This window comes from Zonotrichia albicollis, chromosome 10, assembly GCF_047830755.1.
Source record: "Zonotrichia albicollis isolate bZonAlb1 chromosome 10, bZonAlb1.hap1, whole genome shotgun sequence".
Classification (NCBI taxonomy): domain Eukaryota; kingdom Metazoa; phylum Chordata; class Aves; order Passeriformes; family Passerellidae; genus Zonotrichia; species Zonotrichia albicollis.
The window spans coordinates 15,308,409-15,332,662 of NC_133828.1; the positions used below are offsets into that span (position 1 = coordinate 15,308,409).

The 24,254-nt window shown below is 43.1% G+C and overlaps 1 protein-coding gene across 2 annotated transcripts in view; it reads left to right on the top strand.

Moving 5' to 3' along the window:
- Nucleotides 1–1,186: 1,186 nt before the first annotated feature.
- Nucleotides 1,187–24,254, top strand: part of FAM171B (family with sequence similarity 171 member B) — a 37,563-nt gene continuing 14,495 nt past the window's right edge. Inside the window, exon 1 of one of the 2 annotated variants that reach the window (XM_074548163.1) lies at nucleotides 1,187–1,596. In XM_074548163.1, coding sequence (XP_074404264.1) covers nucleotides 1,428–1,596 — 169 coding nt within the window. In that variant the 5' untranslated portion in view covers nucleotides 1,187–1,427. The remainder of the gene's footprint in view (nucleotides 1,597–24,254) is intronic. The other variant, XM_074548162.1, reaches the window with a different exon arrangement.

The window sequence follows — 24,254 nt, forward strand, 5'->3', positions numbered from 1 at the left end:
TAAACCTTTTATTTGACTGATCTTTGTTTGTTAAAAGGCAATTCAAGTAATTTTATACTTTCCAAAGAAGTTTCTATTCACCATTTCAACATCCAGTGAAGATTTAGTGTCAGCCTGTTCTCTAAGTGCTTACAGAGAATGGGATGTTGGTCTCCCTGGAATCCTGGCATGGGCAGGAGTGATCCCAGTGTGTGCTCAGCTCCCAGGGACACAGGTTGGGGTTGCCCCCCTGCTCTGGGGCACTTTGGTTTGTCTGGATGTACTCCCTTTCCTTGGGTTTTGGGTTTTTTTCCAGCCTTATCTGCTGTGAGCACTGCAGTGGTTTTCCATTACTCCAACCTGGGCTGTGTGGATACATCCAGCTCCCTCAGCCCCTCCTCATCAGGCATGTGTTCCAGTCACTGTGACAGCCTTGAAAATGACATTACACCTCCTAAAGCCTTGATCCTGCACACAGCCATCTCCCTGCCTCGTGTGCATGATTATTCCTATCAGCAGTCCCTGATATCCAACACTGCACCGATCAGCAGTACAGAGAACAAACATTCTTAGCTCTCCTGAATGTATTTTTTACAATTAAGGATGCACATTAGTAAAACTGGAATGTGTGTACATGTGTTTGTGAGGCCAGAGAAGGGGAAGGCTCTGGAGCACAAGTGAGATGAGGAGCAGCTGAGAGAGCCGGGCATGTTTATCCCAGAGAAAAGGCGGCCAAGGGGAGACCTCGCCGCTCCTGCAGCTCCCTGAAAGCAGCAGCAGCAGCAGCAGCCAGATGGGCTCAGGAGGAGAGGACACAGCCCTAAGCTGTGCCAGGGGAGGTTTAGGCAGAGTTTTTTCACAGAAAGGGTGATCGGACACCGGAACGGGCTGCCCGGAGAGGCGGTGGTGTCAGCATTCCTGCGGAGTCACCATCCCTGCGGGTGTTTCAGGACAGCCTGGAGGTGGCACTCAGCGCTTGACACGGTGCTCTTGGGCCACAGGGTGGACTCGGTGACCTCGAAGGCCTTTCCCAGCCCAGTGGATTCCGTGGTTCTGTGGATCTGTGGGTCACTGACACCGCGGCTGCCCCGCGGCAACAAGTGCGGGGGGCGATGAGAGGGGGGCGGCCTCAGAGCAGTGACACCCCGGGCACCTGGAGGAGAGAGGGGGCGACATCCCGGGCACCTGGGGGAGAGGGACGGTGACACCCCGGGCACCTGGAGGAGGGGGGCGGTGACACCCCGGGCACCTGGGGGAGAGGGGCGGTGACACCCCGGGCACCTGTGGGAGGCGGCCCCGCTCGGCCCCGCCCCGGCACGTCGGTCGGTGGGCGGGCGGGCAGCGCCGCTGCCGCAGCAGCAGCAGAGCCGGGCCCGGGGCCGCGGGTGCGGAGCGCTGCGCCGGCCGCGCTCCCGCAATATGCCTCCGCTGCCCGCGGGCTGCTCGCCATGCCGGGCACCTGCGGGCGCCTCTCCGCGCTGCTCCCGGGGCTGCTGCTGATGGTGGTGATGATGATGATGATGGGGAGGCCGCCCCCCGCCACCGCCGCCGCCGCCGCCACCCGCCCGCAGCAACAGCGAGCGGCGCTGCCCGGGGGCGCCCCCGCCGCGGCATCAGGTACAGAACCCTCCTCTGTATGAGGTACCGACCCCATCCCCTTCATCCGGTACCGAACCCTCTTCTGTATGAGGTACCGACCCCATCCCTTCATCTGGTACCGGACCATCCCTTCATCCGGTACCGAACCCTCCTCCGTATCAGGTACCGACCCCATCCCTTCATCCGGTACCGAACCCTCCTCTGTATCAGGTACCCTGCGTCCGGTACCGACCCCATCCCTGCGTCCGGTACCGACCCCATCCCTGCATCCGTTGCCGACCCTTTCCCCGCATCAGGTACCGAACCCTCCTCTGCATCAGTTACCGTTCCCTTCCCTGCATCCTGTCCCGACCCTTCCCCCGCATCCGGTACCGACCCCCATCCCTGCATCCGGTACCGAACCCTCATCCGGTACCGACCCTTCCCCTGCGTCCCCCTTCCCCCCTGCGGGATGGCCGCTCCCCCCCGGGATCGGGCACTGATCCGCACCTCGGGCTACCCGAGCCCGGCCTTGGCCATTGGGGCTCCAGGGATTCCTGCTGCTGGCAGGAATGGCCCCAGGGAGACAGCCGAGCGTCCGTGGAACAGAAATGTATATGTGTGTCTCATAGTCGGGTGTTTATTTCCGTGTATGTTTCTGTGGATATTTCTGCGTTGCTTTAAAAATAACCCAGCTGCTACGTGTGCGAGCATCTTGAGCCTGTCAAATGAGTCATGGGGCTGCTGAGCTCGTTAGTTTTTGCAGCCCCTCTGCAGATGCTTACCCAAGACCACGGGAATAATGTGCATGTTACAGCTTCAGGCCTTGGTTTTGCAGCCGAATATTTTGGGGAACCCCTTTGCAGAGCCAGAGAGAATGATGAGGTGTCTGTGCTGTCATCTGGTTTAAAAAATATATATATAATCTGAAGTTTAGTGGCTCAAATGAGGATAAACCCAGTGTTTTTCTTGCCATACTGCCTTTCACTAAGAATTTCAAGATGGTTTCAAGCATGAATTAAGACCTTTTAACACCAAGGCTCCATTTCAGCATATCACTGGAGCATATGTTCATTTTTAGCATATAGGCATGCATGCTTCTCTTTCCAGCTGACTTCAGGAAGGTATAAAATGTGCTTAGTTTCAGGCAGATGGTTAATATTTTCCTGAATTCAAGCCAATTTGCAAAGCTGCTGAAGTATATTTGTTAATTAGGAAATACAAGCAAAGATATTAAATTGCAGTATTTGCTTGCAACTCCTTTAAGATGTAGGACAAGTAACTAGATTTGATAGAAAATGAACAGAGTCTTAAATTTTTTTCTTTATACACTCTTAAAATGCCTTGATTTGCTCTTCAGGTCTTTTTTGTGTGGGTTTGGGTTTGTTTTTATTATTATTTTCCAAACATTAAAACTGTAGCATTTTGAAGAAGGGAAGAAGGGCATTTGGGCATTTGATGAACATCTTGGTCCTTGTTTTTTTTTTTTTTTTTTTTTTTGGTTGGTTGGTTTTTTTTTGGTTTTTTTTTTTTTTTCATTTCCACTGATGATTTTTCATTGGTTTGCTTCTTATCGTACTTTTAGTAGGATATACCATTAATCACCAGCAAACACCACTTAAAAGGCATTGGCAGCGTTTCTGACTTGGGCAGTGAACATTTTGCTCATTAAAAATTGAGTGCCAAAAAAAAAAACAAGGATAGTTTTTCTGATTCAATGATCCTCTTTGGTTTCAGGTATTGATTTCTTTTCCAGAAGCTCTGTTACCTTATCTCCTTCAGCCCTGGCCAAGGTCTTTGTTGGTATCTAACACTTTGATGCCTGTTCTCTTGGTTTGCTGTTGTTGTTGCAGGCCCACGTGCCCAGGTCTTGCTGCTTTTTTTATTTGCTTATTTGGCATCACAGGTTCTGAGGTATGAGAGTCCAGAAAGTGATTTCTAGAAATCACTTTCATCATGTTCACTCTCAATTTATGAATATTAAAAATTATCATTTGAGTTGTCTGCATTAATGTTCGGCTTAAATATAGTTAAAGGGTTTTTTTTCACTTGCTGGCTGGATTTCTAAATGATCTTTATTAATTTTTTTTTTTTTTATTTTAAAAAAGCTGAAAAAAGTCAATGGTAGACTTTGAGAAATATAAGCTAATTGCTGCTCTGAAACTTTTATTTCTCTGAAGAAGCTACTAACCACCTTTGACTTTTTTGTGTGGCATTTCAGCAAAGCATGTAAGCAATTTTTGCTTTATTGATATTTTGGACGTTTTTAGAAGGAGAAGGGGACTCCAGACCTATCTATAATGGACACTAATGTCTTTTTGTGTTAAATGCTCAACAGCTGCCAGGTAGGAGGGCTAAATGGCTGCTGCCTTTCCAGCAGAGCCATTGCTCAGGGCAAGGGGCCACTCCTGCAGCTGCAGGGGCTGGAGGCAGCTCTGCCTTCTTCCAGCCAGGAGAAGCCTGCCTGGATTTGGGTTTGTGCAGGGTGATGGGGATGGAACAACAGCCTACCTGAATTTGGGGTTGTGCAGGGTGATGGTGACCGGGAAGGAGGAGCCTGCCTGAATTTGGGGTTGTGCAGGGTGATGGGGACTGAGGAAGAGTCTGCCTGTTTTTGGGGTTGTGCAGGGTGATGGGGACTGAGGAGGTTTATCCTGCCTGGATTTGGGGTTGTGCAGGGTGATGGGGACTGTGGAGGTTTATCCTGCCTGGATTTGGGGTTGTGCAGGGTGATGGAGACCGAGAGAATTTGGGTTTGCGCAGGGTGATGGGGACTGAGGAAGAGTCTGCCTGAATTTGGGGTTGTGCAGGATGATGGGGACCGAGAGAATTTGGGTTTGTGCAGGGTGGTGGGGACCCCAGGGTGAGGAGAAGCCTGCCTGAATTTGGGGTTGTGCAGAGTGATGGGGATGGAGGAAGAGTCTGCCTGAATTTGGGTTTGTGTAGGGTGATGGGGACTGAGGAGGAGAATGCCTGAATTTGGGGTTGTTCAGGGTGATGGGGACCCCAGAGTGAGGAGGAGCCTGCCTGAATTTGGGGTTGTTCAGGGTGATGGGGACCCCAGAGTGAGGAGGAGCCTGCCTGAATTTGGGGTTGTGCAGGGTGAGACCAGCCCAGAGCTGCCCAGCAGAGGAGGCTGATCCTGCCTGAATTTGGGGTTGTGCAGGGTGATGTGAGCCCAAGGAGGTTTATCCTGCCTAGATTTGGGTTTGTGCAGGGTGATGGGGACCCCAGAGCTGCCCAGCAGAGGAGGCTGATCCTGCCTGGCCAGCAGGGCACAGGGCAGGGCTGGAGCTCTCAGCCTGCTGCCCTTTGACGTGTGTTCCCCTATCGATGGCCCTGTTCTGTCGAAGCTCATTACAGCGTTTTACAGATCAATTCCCTCCCGGATTAAGCGGCTCCTGCCGCTGGGATGGCTGTGCTGGCTGAGGAGGGATGCTGAAGTCAGCACAGCTGTGTGCAGAGTCTGGGGTGCTCACTCTGTGCTCACAGGGAGAAGGTAGTGGCACTTCATGACCTTCTGTTCATCTCCCTCTTTTCCCCTAAAAACAGCAGCAAACTTGCCACTGCCAAGAGAAATAAGTTCTATAAGAAAGCAGAGGACACATCCAAGAGGGGCCCAGTCCATGGAGTTATTCTGACTGGCCTCATCTCACAGATTCTTCTTTAATTTCCAAAATTAAGAAGAAAATAAAAAAATTGGAGAGCAAGAGAGACAGGTCTCTCTGGTTAGGGTGGTGATTGCTGGAGTGGAGAACCTGCCCTGGTTCTTCCTTATTCATAGTGATTTTTGCATTTTCCTTGTGGCAGTTTGGAAATCCGGGCTCTGGTGTGCAGGAGCAATTGGAGAGAAGCCTCTGGGAGCCTCAGATATTCATCATTGAGGTCAGCAGGCTTGAGCACAGAATTTAGTGAATTATAGTCCTGGCTCTGATCCAGGCCAATCTGGTTTTGTTTTCCATGTTCCCTTTTCTTTATCTTTATTGAGGTGCATTCTTCACAGGAGCTGAGAGTCACATTCTTTAATGTCCATGAGACTTGGGCTATCCTGATGTGGGGCATTATTATTCCCTTTCTAATGCAGATATTGCTCTATAAATAGAGCAGAGACCACTAATTGAATAAGTGATGGTTATCTGTATCAGCTCTGGGGCAGCCAGGTCTGACATGCACTGAATGAGCAGCTGCAGAAAAAGCAGCTGTGTCAGTGGCAACTGTCACTTTGCACAGGGTGACATACAGCATCTTCATCTTGGAGGGTTTTTACCATGTTGAGACATTAAATTAGACTTGAACAATATTTTAAAATAAGTTTGGGTTTTTTTTCAAGTGTGAGTAGTCCTTTTACCTTTTGTGATCCCATCATGAACAAAAAAAACCTTGCCCCGTTATTTGTTATAGACCATGCCCAATCTGCCTCTCGGTCCAGAATTCAGGGAAAAAGGAATTGATCTTGATTTTGTGATTGTTTTTTAAATTATTTTTTAAGCAGATGGCTTTGCATGCAGTGGCGAGATTAGCTTGGTTCTGTGGGGTGAAATTCAAAAGCTGTAGCAGCTAACAGCGGTGCTGAACAAAGGAGAGGGGGGATTTGGAATTGCTCTGTGCATTTATTTGTTAATACACAAACCCCTGTTTGTGGAGACAGATGAGATAAATATGTGATTGTTGACAAACCCAGAAGAAAATCAGAGATTATTTTTTTACCTGCTGGAGACAAATGCACTGCCTGGATGCTGCCTGTGGAATTTGGGTCTGAGCCCATGTCTCAGCACTGTCTGCCTGCATGTGGTGATCAGTGGCTGCCTGATGTGAAGCTGTGCTGCAGACAAGTCATTTCTGGCTCAGAGTTTTCTAAACTCTTTTCTATATTGTCTTAGTTTCCTCCTACTGGAATGATCAGGAAGAATTTCTCATGCTTCCTTTTTAGACACCAAAAGAGAAATATTTCTCCAAAACAACAACATGTTTGTGTGACTTACTGCTTTTTTAATCATGGTGTTCCATGTTTCTTGCTGTAGAATATTTTGTATATTGGTGTGTAGCTGATACTAATACTTGGGTATTTAGAGGAGCATTTGGTTCTGATATCTTGTTACATGTGTCTGGGTTTGAATTTGAGCAACAACACATAATAATGCACTTAGCCCCAAGGTGTAGTGTGTTCTTTGTCACTTGATGGAATAATCTCTGTGGTTTGCTGTCCCCAAAGTCACTGGATTGGGGATTAGTAGGGCAGCAATCAATCCAGTTTTGTTTTAGAGCTTTTGTTGCAGTCAGATACCACAGGAAAATGAGGGAGGAATTAAAAGCTGTGTGGGAGATTCTTTAGCATTCCAGTAAGGAGGAAATTCAGTCATTTTCATGGCTCAGCAGTTATGTGGGATACAGTTCCTGCTCAAGGAGCCAGGGCTGTCTGAATAGAGGTTTCTGATCAGAGCTGGCATTATTTTTGTTTTATACAAGCAACAACACAACCCTCTTATCCTGGAATATAACTGGTGTCAGGGAAAAGGTTTATGTTCAAGTTAGCAGTGCTACATGCATACCCCAGCCAAATGGTTTAGTGATTTAAGATAATTCCACCTATAGAAATCAGCTCAGAAAATGGCCTTTGATCTGCTGTTCATTTTTCTCAGGATTCCCATCCTCTGGTGTTTGCAGTGTTGGCTTCTGAGCCAGGTGAGAAAGAATACAGGACTTGGACATGTCCTGATTTGCTGGAGATGATGTTCTTAAGTGTCTGAGCTTTCTGTGCTGCTCTAAGACTTGGTAATGCAACAAAATACCAGGGAGGGCATTAGGACACTAATGAGAGGGGATGAAGCATCTGCAGCTGGAAATGGGAATGAACAAGGAAAAAGAAATGTTCATAGATGCACGTGCTCCAGGATGTAGGTCACTCAGTTGCCAGCACAAGAAAAAGAGGAGTTTGGGGTTTTTCATGGTGAAAAACACATGAAAAAATATGTAGTAAGTTTTTTCGTGATTTTTTTCGGAAGAGAATCTGCATAAAAACAGGGATAGTGAGAAGCTCTGAAGAGTGACACATCTCTCCTGAGCTTGCTTTCACTAAAGCCTGTAACACATCATACAGCATCATGTTCTATACCTCAGAAAGCTTGATTTCAGCAAACTTGCCTTGATTGTAGTTTTCTTTGTGAGGAACGGAGAGAGACAATGTCTTTTTGAGAGCTGTTGAGAGACACAATGTCTTTTAGCATTCATGGAATCAGGGTCCATGGATACACGGTCAGAAGTGGCAGGAAACGAGGGATTAATGATGGCAGGAAGGTACCCATTGCAAGGTGGTTGTTTCTGCAGCTCTTGTTTGTTTTGCTAAAGTTTGCTTCTTGTCAATGTGTTGGCAGAAAGTGCACCATCAAAGGGCAATTGCTATGTAAAAACATTCACAGAGTTACTGTCAGGCTGAGAATTTGGAATGCAGCTGCTATCTGGGTCACTGGGGATCTGTAGCAAGCTTTCTCTGTGAACTAGCTCAGTAGATGAAGTCTTTGAAGACACAGGCAAAGATCTGAGAGGAAAGTTTATTCAAAATAAACTCAGTTCTTGGTGTGTCAAACTTAGCAAAACAGCACAGACTACTTTGTTGTCTTGAAAGTTGCATATTTTTACATCACTGTATCCATCTGTAGTGAATGGGGCCTTGAGGCACAATGTGGCAGAGCAAATGTGTCCTCTTCATTACTCCTGATACTGTTTCATTCCTAATTCATAGGTTTTACATCTGGAGCACCCAGGTTCTGTGATCAACCATTCCCCTGAACCATCAGAGTTATTTTATTCTCAAATAACTCTCCTGTGTTCAGCAGGTTGGAACCACCAGGTCTGGCTCCTCCTGCTTAATCCTGGCTTTGCCCGGGGTGTTGAAACCATCAGGTTTGGTTCCTCCTGCCTAGTCCTGGCTTTGTCAGAGGTGATCCAGCACAGCTCCTGCATGAACTACCACCTTCCACACAACAAGAAGTTGCATTCAGCAGGCTGCAAAGCAGCTGTTGCATTTCCTGCCTTGCTTGTCTGGCACTGCTTGTGGCAGAAAACACGAGGTTTGAGAGCGCTTCTCCTGCCAGCACAGGTTTGAGGGGAGGGTGTGAGTGTGCACAGCTTGACAACCAGCACTGGGGAAGGGTATCTGCTGGGAGAAGCTGTGCTAGGGAATTTGGGGTTGGGAAAGTTGAAGAGAATGGGTTCATTGTGCAGAGCTCCCTAAGCCTGGTGTTTAGTAGGGCAGGTTTCAATCAGGGTGTGACCGTGTTCACAGGGGTCTCAGGTTGAGGGAAGAGATGAGGATCTGACTCCATGTTTCAGAAGGCTGATTTATTATTTTATGATATATATTATATTAAAACTATACTAAAAGAATGGAAGAAAGCTTGCCTTCTGAGGAAATCCTAAGAATAGAAAAAGAAAGGATGATAACAAAGGCAGCTGTCTCGGACTCTCTGTCCAAGCCAGCTGACTGTGGTTGGCCATTAATTAGAAACAACCACATGAGACCAATCACAGATGCACCTGTTGCATCCCACAGCAGCAGATAACTATTGTTTACATTTTGTTCCTGAGGCCTCTCAGCTTCTCAGGAGGAAAAATCCTAAGGAAAGGATTTTTCATAAAAGATGTCTGTGACACTCAGGGTGTGCTCAGCTGGGAGAAGCATTCCAGATCCCTTCAGCAGAGCTGGGTTCCTGGGAAAGGGGAAGGGCAGTCTTTCCAAACTCAGCCTGCAGCACAGAGCACATCTCCCTTTCACATCTACACCATGATGCACAGAGGGCAACCTTTGAGCAGCTTGTTGCCCTGGAATCTGGGGGGATTTAGGTCAGGAAGGGATGACTTAGGTCTTCCATACGGGAGAGCACTGATGGACTGTAGTGTGAGCAGGTTCTTGCTCTAGACCAGTGCTGAGTGTGGAGCACCCTCCAAAGTGCCTTAGCACAGCTTCTCAGCCAGAGTGCAGGGCTGTGTGTGCCACCAGCACTTCTGGCCAGTACCAGTACAAAACCACGTGCTGTGAGCTTCACAAGGAGCTGTGAGTGATTTGTAGAGGATGTGGATAAAGTCTCCTCCAGTCTCAGCTGGACCAGCTGCCCTAACTTCCCAAACAACCCTGGCTGTAAGCACGTTGTGTATTGTTGTAAACACCACAGTGACAGTGGCAGGTCTGCAGCTCGTGGCACTTGCATGGCATCACCCTGGTGATGTGTGGCCGTGCCTGATGTAGCTCCTGGCAGCCATCTGTGTGCCCTGCTGGGGTGGACAGACCTGGCAGTGATGATCTTTCCTGTCTGTGTGTGCATAATTCCCCTAAGTCTCACCAAGGGCAGGCATGGACCCTTGTTCTTTCCCCTCCACTTCTTGTCCTTCTTTCTCTTCCCTGTTTATACTTCACCCTATGGACTCAAAGAGAGTCTCTGCTGTCTGAAAGAAGTCAGGTTCAGGGCACAATTGTCATAATGTGGAAATGAGGCAGTTGCATGGTCAGTTCCTCCTGCTGGACTTCCACATAACCCTTTCTCCAGCATTCTGCATTTACTGTTGACAGTGCCAGGTACAAAAGAAACTGCATTTCTACCAAGGGAAGAGGCAAGAGGTGGCCTCTCATTGAGATTACATGAAATGAAGTGCGCCTTGTGGTGGGTTAGAGAGCAAAAACCAGTTTTGTCCCTCTACTTTGTGGTTTTTCCTCACCCCATTTTGAGAAATGTGCTAGTTTTGGTGTGGGCCTTACCTGGGCCACTGGCAGCTGCACAAGTTAAGCTGCATGGCAGCTGTGGTGGGGGATGTTGGGGTTTTTTGTGTGTGTTGAACATGATGCAGTGCTTATAGGTATGAGTATGAGGCACGCACTGAGCCATGTGCATGAAGAGTTCATGAAACAGAAGAATAGAGAGAAACTCAGAGCTGCTTCAACTTGTCCCCAGAAGGCTGTGGTTGGTTGAAAGCCATGATTGATGTGAGCACTGCACCCCAAAAGTGCTCTGAGGTCTGTGGAGTGTTGTGGGAGTGATGAGGGCTCCATCCTGTGCCTTTTGAGTGTTGGTTTGGCTGCTTTCACTAAACACAGTGCGGCAGATCAGTTGGAGCACTGACGCATTGTGGTGCAGTTTATTGTGGAGAAAAGAGCTGAATTTAGGTGGGGTTTGTTTGTTTGCTTCAGTGTGGTCCTTAATAGTACCTCTGCCTCTTCTGGAATGTCTTCTTGTATCTCACATACTTTTATTTTCTTTATTTCTCATTTATCTTTTACCTGAATTTAATGCTTGAATTTTCCCATTGGTGTGTGCATGTAGCTTTCAGGGTTCAGGTTGTTTTAGTTTCAGTTCTTGGTGTGTCAAACTGAGCAGCCCTTTCATTACTCAAACTGATTTTACTTTCAGAATCATCGGTGTTACTGTTTTCACTTACTGCAAGAGTTATCATGTAATGCCATGCAAAACAAAGTATATCTTTTTACCCCATTTTCCATACTGAGGCATGGAACTTGCATCAGATTGTGAGCTCTAAATTATCATAGGATGGTGTAGTCCAGGTAACACTTTCAGACAGATTTGCTAAATTATTGTTAAAAATTAAATGCTAATAAAAATTATTATTAGTATTAAAATTAGCAGCTGAAATAAGTGAAGATGATGCTGGTTGGTTTCATTTGCTATGATTTGAGAGTAACTGAGGATCTGGGTGGGTGTTTAGGCTCAGGGGCCATCGGGGGCATTCTTAAAGCAGGGCTGGCACTGAACTCACACCTGGGAGCTCTTTGCTGTCAGGCCATGGAAGGCTGCAGGATTGGGGAACCTCTCTGGACAACCTATTCCTGTGGTTGTTTATCCTTAGAGAGAGAAGCAAATTCCTTGTCTAGTCAGATCCTTGCCTGCTGCTGGGAATTGTTGCCCGCCATGCATCTCAACAGAGCTCTTGGCCCTTTATCCCTGGTAAATTCCTGGGAGAGGGAAGGCTGCTGTTTAGGGCCCCCAAAACTTCCCTGTGCAAGGTTAAACAGGTTCATGTCCTTCATGTGCCTTCCCCCAATGCTAAAACAGGGACAAGGTGGAGTTACACCCTCTGCTGCAGATTTGGGGCTGTTATGATGCATGCAGTTGGCTCAATATGCTGAAATGGATGCTGGTTATGAATCTTGGCAAAACACCTAATCTATTTATTATTAATGACTCTGCATGAGCAAGGCTCCCAAATGAAACTGATTGGAACATTCTCAGGGAACTCATTTGCTGTGAGGTAGCAAATCTGGTTGGTAATTTCTATGTGCTAATCTGAGAGAAGGTCAATGATGTCAAGATATTTGGAAATATTGTCTGTTTTGCTGGGATGGAGAAGGGTGTTCTTACCCTCTCCACCTATTATAGGCTCTAATGGAATTAAGATAAGCTTTTTCATGTAATTGTGGAAAATATTCTTCCTCTGTTTTGAAGCATTTCATTAAGTGACTGAACAGGAGAAATGAGTGGTTTTATGTTGGGTAAACGCAGGATTTTGGTAGATTGTGTGTTTAGAACAATAAAAGTTGTTAATAACATGAATTATGGCTTGTGATAAATATCACAGATGCTTCTTCTATTGTTTCTGGGAGCAAAGGAGAAAACTTACTCTTACTGGGCTGCAGTAGAGAGTTTCTTTGGATTGTGGAGCACTGAGGTTGAGAAAATCCTCTAATTAAATTCATCATGAGACCCAGTGAAACATTGGTGAGACCCTGCATAGTTTGGGTGCACTGTTGGGCAAAAGAATCCGTCATGGCTGTTTCCCTCTTAATTTGTTGTCAGCTTCCTTCTCCCCCTCTTGTGGCTTTTTTTGAGTGTTTTTTTCTTAAGGACAGTAGAGAAAACCTGTGCCTTGACAAGTCTGTCTGCTGGATTCTTCAGTGCTCCACGGCACAGATTGTCCCAGAAATACTTAAGGGGATTTGTTTCCCCCCAGTCCAGCTGGCACAGTCTCAGAGGTGCTGAATGAACCTTGAGGATTTAGGGGGGGGAAAAAAGAAATTGCTTACTGCCCCGTTCTTAGCCTGGGTGTCAACAAAACCATTTCCATCCTCCTGGAAAGGTTTCCATGGAGCTAAGTCGTTTTCCCATTGCTCCCTGCAGGACTTGGGGCACCTGCTGGGCAGGGAGAGCTTGTGTTGGTGCAGGAGGCAGCACAGCTGGGCCCTCAGCTGGCTCTGGAGGGCTTGGTGTGGGGCTGAGCTGCAGGCAGGCAGCGATGGCTCTGAGCAGCAGGGCCTGAGCCGTGAGCGCTCCCAGCTCTGCCGCTCTCCTGCATGGCATCCTTGGGCTTGAGCACTGGAGTTCTTGTGCTGCCAAGAGTTCCATTGTTTTCCTCTATCCTGTGACCTGATGTGGCACAACTTTCTCTTTTTCTAAACCTTTTTAAGCTCTGAGCAATAATACCTATTTAAAATGAGTAGGGATCTGCAATCATTTTTCTAATACTTGGTGCTCTCTATTCTTTGTGTTTTTTCATCATTCACTTTATGAAACTCCACTTTAATGAAAATTTCTATATGAAAGAGACTGTAGCTTGTTGGGTGCTCTTGCTTTGTTGCTGCAATGTGGATTTCCTAACTCTTGCAATAAAAAATTCCCATTCCACGTGTACAGAGCTACCCTTAGGGAATGTTGTCCTGCAAACTTTAAATTCTATTTTCTCCATATATGTCTTTATACATTGGCCTTCTTCCAAGGGATTAGAGGATCTTTTCCTGCAGGTGAAAGACAGACATTGCAGCAGCATTACAAATGTCTTTCTTGAAGGAGTGGTATGAGATTTTACAGCTTTAGGGGAAGGAAAGTATTCTCAGACAAGGGTAGTGAGCAGGTTGTTATTGAAAAATATCTCTGAATGCAACAGTGGTTGTCCTTTGCAATTAGTGAATAATGTGCACTAATGTTTGAATTTCTGGTCTGTGGATGCATGTCTGTCCTGGGGTTTCACAGCATTAAATGTCATGTTTGAACAGGTGCTGCTTTGTTTTCCTGTGATTTTTTTCCCCCTCCTTCTGTCAAATTGAGGGTATGTTTAAAATTGCACAGGATTTTTTTCTGCCAATTCCACTCACAAGCCCCCACTAGAAATTCCACAAGACAGATCCTGTACCTGACCCATCAGGATTAAAAAAAAAAAAAAAAGATTATTCATGTTGCAAGGGTACTGGAATATTCTTTCTGTCCAAGTATATTGACTGTTAGAGGGTAGGTTTGACAAATAATTCTAAATTCTCTGCAAGAAATGGTCACATTTTGTCAAGATGCTGCTGCTCACTGATTTATTTTTGCTGTGTAAATGCTGAAAGTTTAATTGTGAAGTTCATCAGTGGGAAATCCACATTGTGTGCTTACCCTCTAATAGACATTTGCCCATTTTTCTTGAAGGTGTGTAATATATTGTGGGGTTTATATAAAAACTCCGTATTTAAAATAGAGTATTATGAAGATTTTATAATATTCCCTTTTGTACTTTTTCCCCCAATATTCTTTAACAAACTGAATTTTTAATATTTTCATTCCCTCAGCCCTGGTGCAAGGTAAAATGATACTGGCAGTGATTTAAAAAAAATGAAAGAGCAGCATTACATGTTTAATATTAGCCAGTGAGTAATCTGAAATGAAAAAAATAACCTTATAATGGCCTCTGAAATGCCTTGGCAAAGCTGTTTTATTTTGTAGGTTTTGGGAGCTCTTTCTAGTATTTGCTTGCTCATTTTAATCACTTTCACTTGCTAATTTATCTCAATTTGAAAGGTAAATTTTATTTAAGATTTCATTCTTGTAACATTAATAATTTATCTCACTTAAATCAAATTACAGAGGACGATATTTAAAATAAATGACTCCTGAATAAGTGAAGCTCTGCAGACTGCAGCATTTCATCTTGTCTGCTGTCTGTCTGCCTTGCCCCAGGAAGGTGAATTTCTGCTTCAGTCTTCCATAGTAACCATGGCTCTGAGAGCCAGGCTGGCTGATTCAACAAAATAGCAGCAAATCAAAATGCAGAGTTGCTATGGTAATTTTAATTCTCATAGGTTTATTGTGTCCTGTGAGTTCCCATGTTCTGGCTCGGGTGGGGACACAGCCTGGTTTTAATTTGTGAAGAAGGCACAAATGGTGAAAAAACCATCTTGCAACTCCTCGCCAAACGAGTACCTTGCAGCAGTACATGAAAATTCTCCCAGTGAATGTTTTAAATGACATAAATGCCATGCAGTGTTGAAGGAATACAGGGGGGGAAAAATCCCATCTAACCTTCATGGCTGCTTTCCTGTCTGAATTTCATGGCTCTTGCTTAGGTAGCCCATAAAAATATATCAAGGGGAATTTTCCTTCTATTTTCTATTTCTTACCAGGAGACTTCAAAGTGCTTGGGAGGGTGCTCCCACTGGATGGGAGGAGAGTGAGTGGTTTGCAGCTTTATGGATTAGCCTGATGGCATTCTGCTGCGCTTCTCACAAGCAGGATCCTTCCAGGAAGGTGTTCATTGATTATGCAGCACTAATCATCAGGGATACTGCCTATGATCATCTGGCTTATTCTATTGATTTGCCAGGACCTTAATTTCATCAGTATTTGGTTCCTGTCAACATTTGTGGAATGATTATTGTGCTTATGCAGCTTTTTTTATGCATCTGGTCTGAGACTTTGGGTGGAAGTGTAACCACTTCTAAAGGCAGAACACATCTGGTTGTGGAAAATGGCTATTTTTGTTTATTTGTTCAAATAAGTCATCAGATCAGTACTCAGCATATATACAGCAGATCTTCAAATTGAAAAAGCTATATATGCCTATGCCATCACACAGATTTTGAATACTGGGGTCACCCAGATTATGAAGTAATCCAAATCCATTAAAATAATTGCAAGCATTAAAAGTTAGCATTTTTTAAAATGTTGTTTTGTTTTGTTTTGTTTTGTTTTTTTTAATGTGAACTGAAGGTAGTGCTGCAATCAGTACCTGCACAAGTGTGCCATGGGATGAGATGGATGGGAATTTAATGTCTGTTGGGAAGTACAGATATAATCATACTGGGCAAATATCACTTCAAAATGTGACAGCTCAAGTTTGCCAGAGTTCAATATTGGCCATATTTAGTCCTGACTGTATTTCATCTTGCCTTTCAGTTGCTTCTGAATTTGGAGGAACTGATTGCAAAAGTTGTGAGGAGAGTAGTTTATTGGTTTACCCTGACCTAATACCTATTGACTACTTTGGAAATCCTTTCAGTGCCTAAGTACTAATGAGGCATAAATTAATACTTTTCAACAAGTATTCAAGGAGAAGATTTCTAGTAAGAATGTTTTGCAGTTTTCTTTACCTCTCTCTTCAAAAAGCAAATCTCCTTTTCCTCTTGTTGTTTGCTTAAGATTTGTATTTACGTATGCACTCCATACAAAACATAAACCCTTGGATATAAAAGGAAAATACAGTGAATGGAAAATGAAGTGGAAAAAAATTATTCTGCTGAAGTGAAACAAAATTTTTGTTAGTAAATAAATGCAACTAACAGCTTTTTTTTTGTGGACATCAGTAAAAGGCAGTGCTAGTTTAATGTAAAAGTGGTGCCATGTCTGAATGCTTTGGCTGGGAAAAAACGGACAAGGTATGACTCAGATAAACATTCTGTTTTACTGGTGTGTTGAGTTTTTTTCTTTGTTTATTTACTTTTGTTTCCCATCAAAATCCCTTTAAGAAGGGGAAAAGGCTTTGTTCTTTTCTGTAAAATATATGTGTGTTAGTAGGCAGTCAGCTTCTTCTTACTGTCTGATACAGTTTCATTATCATATGAAGCTGCATTGGGGGTCTGTTTTGAACTAAATATATAATTAGTCTTAGACCTATTAATTTGCTGAGAACCTTGAAGTTTTCTCTGGATCATGCTAATTTCCCAGAGGCAAATCCCTGGCAGTTTTTCAGTCTGCTAGATTAGAAGTGTCCCTTTCAAGTGCTCACCCTGATGGGTTTGATCCAATGCATTTAATTCCGTGTAATAAATTCACCACTCTTTTCAGTGTGAGGCTTGCAGAAAACCTCATCTTTAGAAAAGTCTTTTTTTTCATAACCAGTGATCTTACTGGCTGAAATATTACAGGGACTCCTCATCACAGAGATGGCTCCAGGATGGATTGAGTTGTGGAGGAAGGAGACTCTGCAAAGGAAGGAGGGCATGATCAAAGGCAAGGGGAAATAGGAGGTGGGAAAGGGAGTTTTCAGAGCACAGTGAAAGAGCAGAAAGCAGGTGGGATGACAGCAGGCTGTTGGGTTTACATCTCTGCCTGCAATGTTTTGTTCAGCTCTGAAGAGCAAAAGCATCCAGTTGTTCCTAGAGCTGCAGCCCCTCCTTGGTGTGGCACTGAGGAGTCAGAACAGTGTGTGAAAGGTGTTCTTATGCTCCATTTTTAATTTTCCCATTAAGGTGGAAGGAAGGGCCACCTGAATGCTGCAGGTGTGTGCTGAAATGATGCATGCATTGACATAAACGAGCTTCTAGTAAATAATTTCCATTTCCTCTTAGCTCATATACAGGTGCCTGACAATTCTGGCGCTGTGGGCTGCATGTGCCTGTCACAGAATAGCTGTGATATTCTCATCAGAGAAATAAGGTGAAATAAGGAAGTGTTTCTCTCTATCTGAAATAAAGCATTATTTGAAGCAAATTTAAAAGAATTTGTTTGAAAAAACTCTCAGAGTTAGAATATAATTGTGGTTTTTTTTTTTTTTTTTTTTTTTTTTTTTTTTCCAGCAAAAGCTCACTTTAGCAGCCTAATGTGTGACAAAGCTTAGGCAACAGTGTACTAAATTTCTTTTTATTTTTTTTTAATTTCTAATCTGTTACACTTTTTCTTGACTATGAAGCACTAGCTTGGTGGAAGCAGCTAGATCTGACTAGACTGGGTTAAACTTCCTCCTACAATAAAAATTACTGTAGCAATTTCTCTGTGTGAAAGGGACTGCCTGTTCCCCCCAGGATGCACCTTTTGCTCCCTCGTAATTGAGATTTTGTAGATGCCTTCTGTGGAAATTGGCTGACCAGAAATAGGGCAGTGGGAATACTGTGGTGTCCTACTTTCCCAGACCCTGTTTTGCTGCTTTGTCCTTGGAAATTGGTAATGTGCTCTGTGTCCCTGCAAAGATGTTTGCCAAAGCTTCTCTTAAATATGCATCCTAAAGTTTGATTTTGCATTAAAATATTTTAAGGGAGTGCAGAGCTACAGAACTGTGCTGTATAGATAATGAGGATTGGCTGTTCATAGACAAATGCTGATCATCTCTGTGCTTCAGTTTGTTTAAAAATATTTTTATGGTATCTGTATTGTTTAAAAGCAGTAAAACATCAATATCTTTTCTCCAAAGAGCATTTCAAGATGCAGCCTCGACTTGCTTTAAAATGAGAGCCATAATGCTGCCACTTTGCCTAAAGATCAATGTAAATAAGGCAATTTTTAGCAATTGCTGCAAGTCTGTGTTTGCCTTTATGTACCCCTGTTCTTCACCCAGCACTTTCGGGTTAGTGTTGAGTCCCTGGCTGGAAAGTTTTAACTCCCAGAGTGATTCTGGAGAGGGTTGGTGCAAATTTAGCCTCCTGCTAAGTGCAAGAGTGAGCCTGTCAGTAGTTGTCAACTTGCAAGTATTTTCTTTTTGCAGCCAGGTGGAATGGTTGTATTAGTTGTCCTAAGCATGTTTTGGTTTTATCTAAATCTAAGGTTTTATTTTCCTGATTTTTACATCTGGTTAGGTATTTGCTGGATTTTCTCAGACCTTGTGTGAACAGTCTGAGCTTCTTTGCTTCTCAGTTCAGTAATAAGTTGTAGAAAATGAAATATGCAGATTGTGCTTACAACTAATTAATAAAGACAAAGTGAAAATTGCACAGGCCAAAACACTTGGAGTGTATTTTTTATTTTAGCTCCTGTTCCATTTTAGAGAGGACAAATAATGCTCGGCTATTTATTTTCTGCTTCTGTTTTAAATCAGAGGAGTAGCACATAAAACATCCCTCTAACGAATCACATAATTAGTTTCTAAATGACATCTTCTGATACCAATTTGGAACAGATAGAGTGATTTGTGCAGAGTTGGAAGGATCTTTTATACATGTGCATGCCCATTTGTACTAGGGTCTATAAATTACTGCATGGAGTATGACAGGATAAAAGAACCCTGATAGCTAACAAATGAAGCCCACATTTGGCTGCAGTGGTTATTAATTAGATTTGCAGCTTATTTGATAGCTATGAGAGGCATAATTGAAAACCAGGCAGAGAGCTCACCCCAGCCTGACAATAACTCTCACAAGGCACCCATAAAAGAGTTATGGCAGTTTAGGGGTCACCTCTTATGTCATTTCCATGCACTGTGCAGGGCAGCAAGCTCAGTGCTGTGCCAGGGACTCCAGAACAAAGGTACCCACAGAGGGATGGGGCCTGTGGGGAGGGGGCTTGGCCCTGCCCTGTCACCCCCAGCCCTCAGGGGCTGCACAACTGCCCCTCATCTACATGGATTTTTCATGAACTGAAGGGGGCTTCTACTTTTTCTATGTATATATCTTTTTCCCCATCATCATCTTCTTTCTTTTTCCCCATCATCATCATCTTTCTTTTTCCCCATTATCATAATCTTCTTTTCCCCCATCATCTTTCTTTCTTTTTCCCCCATCATCTTTCTTTCTTTTTCCCCCATCATCTTTCTTTCTTTTTCCCCCATCATCTTTCTTTCTTTTTCCCCCATCATCTTTCTTTCTTTTTCCCCCATCATCTTTCTTTCTTTTTCCCCCATCATCTTTCTTTCTTTTTCCGCCATCATCTTTCTTTCTTTTTCCGCCATCATCTTTCTTTCTTTTTCCGCCATCTTTCTTTCTTTTTCCGCCATCTTTCTTTCTTTTTCCGCCATCTTTCTTTCTTTCTTTTCCCCCATCTTTATTTTTACCCCATCATCTTTCTTTCTTTTCCCCATCTTTTCTTTTTCCCCCATTGTGTTTTTTTTCCTCATTTTCCCCATTGGTTTTTTTTTCCACCATAGCTTTTTCCCCCTTTTCCTCCTTTTTTTTTATTTTTCCCATATGTTTTCCCCCTTTTTGTTTCCCCATATTTTGCCCCCATCTTTTGTAGTTTGTCACTGCTATTCCTTTTAGTAGTTTTAAGGGAATTTTACTAGTTTTAAGGGAATTTTAAGAAGTAGCAATTGGTGTTTGTGGGCAGGAGGATGGCTTTGGCATGACCTTTTTTTGCAGAGGCCAGATGTGTGTTGGCTGTCTAGATTGTGTGTTCATTGATTTCCACCCCCCATGGCAATATTGGATGTGTAGCAAAACCCTTTATTCTTATTACACATTGTTCCTTTACAGATCAGTGCACCTTTCATATCCCTAATTGTGCTAAGCCAAAAACTATGGTGTCCTGTGGATGTAAAAGATGGAAAAAGGGTTGTTCAGTCAGCTAGGAGCAAGGAAATGGCACAGCCTGGGATTTCTCTGCCTGGTTAGGAAGGAGCCACAGAGCTCCTATCAACTCATATTTTCTGCCATGGGTTTAAACACCTCTGGGCAAGGGTGAGAGGAGCCCCCTCTGAAGGAAAGAGATAAGGAATAATTTGATTATAATTACTTTTCATCCCATAAGGTAATTGTTAACTGGCTAGCTGTCTGTGAGTTTGAGAAGGATAGCTGCCTCCTTCCAGGTGCAGAACCTCTCTGGCTGTAGGAACATGGTGATTAATAGAGGAAAAAAAGGGTTTAGGGCTGGCAGGATGTGTAGGAATTCCCCCTGGGCAGTGCCCTGTGTGTTTTCACCCCCACACCTCAGTTGTGTGGAGTTTGGAACATATTGGTGCCTGGGAGGGCTCTGGCCTTGACCACGGTAATTAAATCTCACATAAATGGTAACAAGATGACATGCTTGTCTGCAGAATTAAGAACAAATTACATGGACCATAATTGAGCTTTGTTTGTTTTTTTTTTTTTTTTTTTTTTGTTTTTGCACTGTTACGTTTGTACCCAGCTTGCAATTCCAAGCAGTTCTTTTGCTTAATTCTGTGATAGGATTTCTGAGTTAGGACAGAGATATGAAGCCAAATTGCAGGCATTAAATATTTCTTCACAAAGGAATCAGGTGTAAATTCAGTAAAATCTGTTTTACTGCCCAGAACTGAAGTAGCTAAATGTTAGAAGGCTTTTTCCCCCTCTGTCTGAATAACTGCTGCATTTCTATGAAGGTTGATCAGAAACATTTTAATGCTGTAGGAGCTGGCATTTCCAGTGGACCTTGCCAAGAGAGGAATCCCTTCCTCTGAGGCAGCACAAATCAAATTAGCAAGGACTGAGTTCTTTCTTCTAATTGTAGGAGTTCTGTCAAATCTGTTTAATACTGAGATACAGCTGACCCACTTGTGTTTGGCACGTGTCAGTGACCAGAAAAAAGCACAAGGTTCATCCATTGTTTAAGTTTTCAGCTTTGGTTTTGTTAAAAAGCTAGCCAAGTGTTCATTATTTTTATGTGAACTGTTTTTTCAGTGTATTTTGTATATACTGAAAGGATATATAAAGGGGTTGAGTCTTATATGAAAGGGGTTGAGCCTCCTTTTATAGATTTATATGTTATTAAAATATCCTACTGCAGTTCCCATCATTGTTGGGACTTGAAATTGTTGTTAAAGGCTTGTAAATTAAGGTATTTATAAAAAGAAAAACAAAGGCAGTATTTTCTTTGCAAATTAAGTGTCTTGGATGTTACTGTGACATTGTTAATAACTGAATGCCATTAAATTAGTGATAAATTTGCACATTAAATGGATGTGGGGCTTGTGAGGAGGGAGCTGGCCAGGGGATGTGAAGGCTGGAAAGCAATGATCAGTGCTGTAGGACTAGAGCTGCACACAAACTCTGAGCTCTGGGCCCTGGGAATGTCCTGCTTTTCTCTGGGCTGCAACAACTGGCCTGAAAAACTGTGCTGAATGTGGCTGTGTGAGTGCAAAATTGTTACTGTTGAATTCTGCCTTTATTTCACGTTATCATTTCACAAGCATTTGGGTAGAGGCACAATGAGGTGTCCTCATATCTCCTGTGCTGTTACTCTTGAGGAGTGCAAAGAATAATTCTTTTTAAAATGTGCTTCCCAAACCATTGTGTGGGAGTTTAAAGTGACTTGTTGGCAGAGTTGATATCAGCAAATCCAAGTGCAGGCAGGACACAACTCCCTCTTGTCAGGGAGATTCTTGTGTTAGCACAAAAGAAAAGGCCAAAGGCACCGAGAGCAGGGGTTGGGTCTCCTTTAATCTGTGTCTGGATGTTCAGGGGCACACAGTGAGCACTCCTGTGTGTGATGCTCACAGCAACCCCCAGGATTTCAGTCCCTGGGATTTCAATTCTCATTTCCAGCCTGATGTCTGCATCTCCTCAATGCCCCTCCAGGCAGAGCATCACTTTGGGGAAATGCTGTGGCAATTTCTATGCCCATGGGACAAGGAACTAATCAAAGTTCAGCATGGCTAAAAACAGGCAATGATATTCTTCAGCTCACCAGCTATTTTTTTTCTTTTTTTTAATTTTTATTTTTTTGGAACATCAAGGTTCTAAGAAATTGGGGTTTAATCTGGCTACAACTCAAGGAGATGGGAGGAAGAAATAGTTTTGCACACAGAACAACCTCTGAATTTACCAGCAGCTGCAGGAGGGCTGTGGCATTTGCCCTCTCCCCTGTGTTTTCTTGTTAGGCTTTCTGTCAGCAGGAAAGGGAAAATACTCATTAAAAGTATGAAGTGATTGAAAGAATGTGTCTTTCTGAGTGCATTTTAGGTTTTGATTTTTTGTGACTGGTTTCAGCTGTTAAAACTGGGCTCTTTTTCTCCTAACTTGACTTCAGCTGTTAAAATACCAGTTTATAACAGGCATTTCTGGTGTTTCTTCTTACTGCCATGAGCTTGAATTTTGAACCACTGTATTTCTTACTTTTAAATACCATTTCATGATAGACTCCTGACTTCCAAATGATTACTGGATAATAACATTGTACACAGCCTGTTTCCTCTCCTCTGTAGCCTTTTAGCTAGTCATTGGCCAGGGGCAAATGACCTGTTTTTCAAGTTTTGGCAGCCACTGGAATGATGCTGGTATCTGTGTAACTGGATCAATGCCTGGAGGAGCTGTTTGGAGCCTGTAATTTGCTGACATGCCATAATTTTTTTTTCCCCATTATCACATGATTTAAAACCCCTCTAGCACAGCAATTTAAAGCAGTTTTATTCTCGAAATATCTTACATATGGGAAAGAAAAAAACAGATGACGTTGTTCCAAGATTTTTGTGCATTTTTTGATTAATTCAGTCAAATACATTTGAGTACCACTGGGATTTTTTATTATTATTATTATTCTGAAAATATGTATCAATTTGCTAAAAGAGATGTAGATTTTTGTATAGCACTGCAGAAAATCAATCTGGCACAGCTGGTAAGTTTTTGCTGTGTATGTGGTAAACATAAATGAGGCCAGTGTAGCTTTTGTTATGTGCAGGTCATTTTTTTTCATGAATATACAATATGCTCCATGCATACAATAGATCTAAATAAATACTTATTTCAGAGAGGCCCACCTTGGAGGGCATCTCCACCACATACTGGGGTTTTTTTTGATGGATTGCACTGGGTTCCTCAAGATCTATTCTTTTCAATCAAGGTCAGTGGCAGTAATCTCTTGGTGCAATGTCAATCTCAATTATAGTGGGGATAACGCAGTGAAATTGAAGTATGATTTTGGGTAGATACATGTCAAATAACTTGACTTGACATTTGACCTAAATAGAAATACATATTCATGATGAATGGATTTGAAAGTGTTAGGATACAAAGTAGTGCAGTGATATTCAATAGGGGTAGATCTGTAGCCAAAATACAGGAAAATCTGTTACTGAAACTATTTTTAAAAGTAATTTTTTAGGTATTTTAATTTCTAAAATAAAATTGTTCTGGAAATAATTATTAATATTATAATTCTGTAATAATTATTAATAATCAATATAGAATAATTAATACAGATAATCATTATTAATATTCTGGAATTAATATATAATAATTAATACAGACCATTATTATTAATATTCTGGAATTAATATTATTAATAATTATTCTGGAATTCTGTCCCTTTTCACATACTGAGAAAAAACTCCCTAATGGTTTATTTGCCATCAGGGTGAGAGAGAAACTGTGCTTCAGAGCACCTTGAGGCTGTTGTTCAAGTGGATTGATTATTTTCAACATACTTTTTAGTCACTGTTATTATGATTTCTGCAAGACACTGGGTATGGTATGAACTATCAGATCCTCTAATTAGAGGAATACTGTTTAGAAGTTGCAATGTAGGAAGGTGAAAAGTAGCCAGTAAAAGTCTGGTGGGAGATGGTAGCTTAAAATAATGTCTGGATGCATTTATAATAATGTTACACATGTAAATGAAAATGTGTTGTCCCACTGTGTGTAGACATCAGGTTTTCTGCCTTTAGAGACTCAGGGTGCACCTTGAAATGTGTGTCCTAAGCCAAGGGCTGGATAAGACAACCATCTGTAATATCAGTGTGATATTGCAGAGCACAGTAAATCTCACCTTGTCACAGATGCATTCTTCAAGCTTAAACAAAAAAGGGGAAGATTGCTTTGTAATTTGGTTTCAAATGTTGGTGTTTTTTTG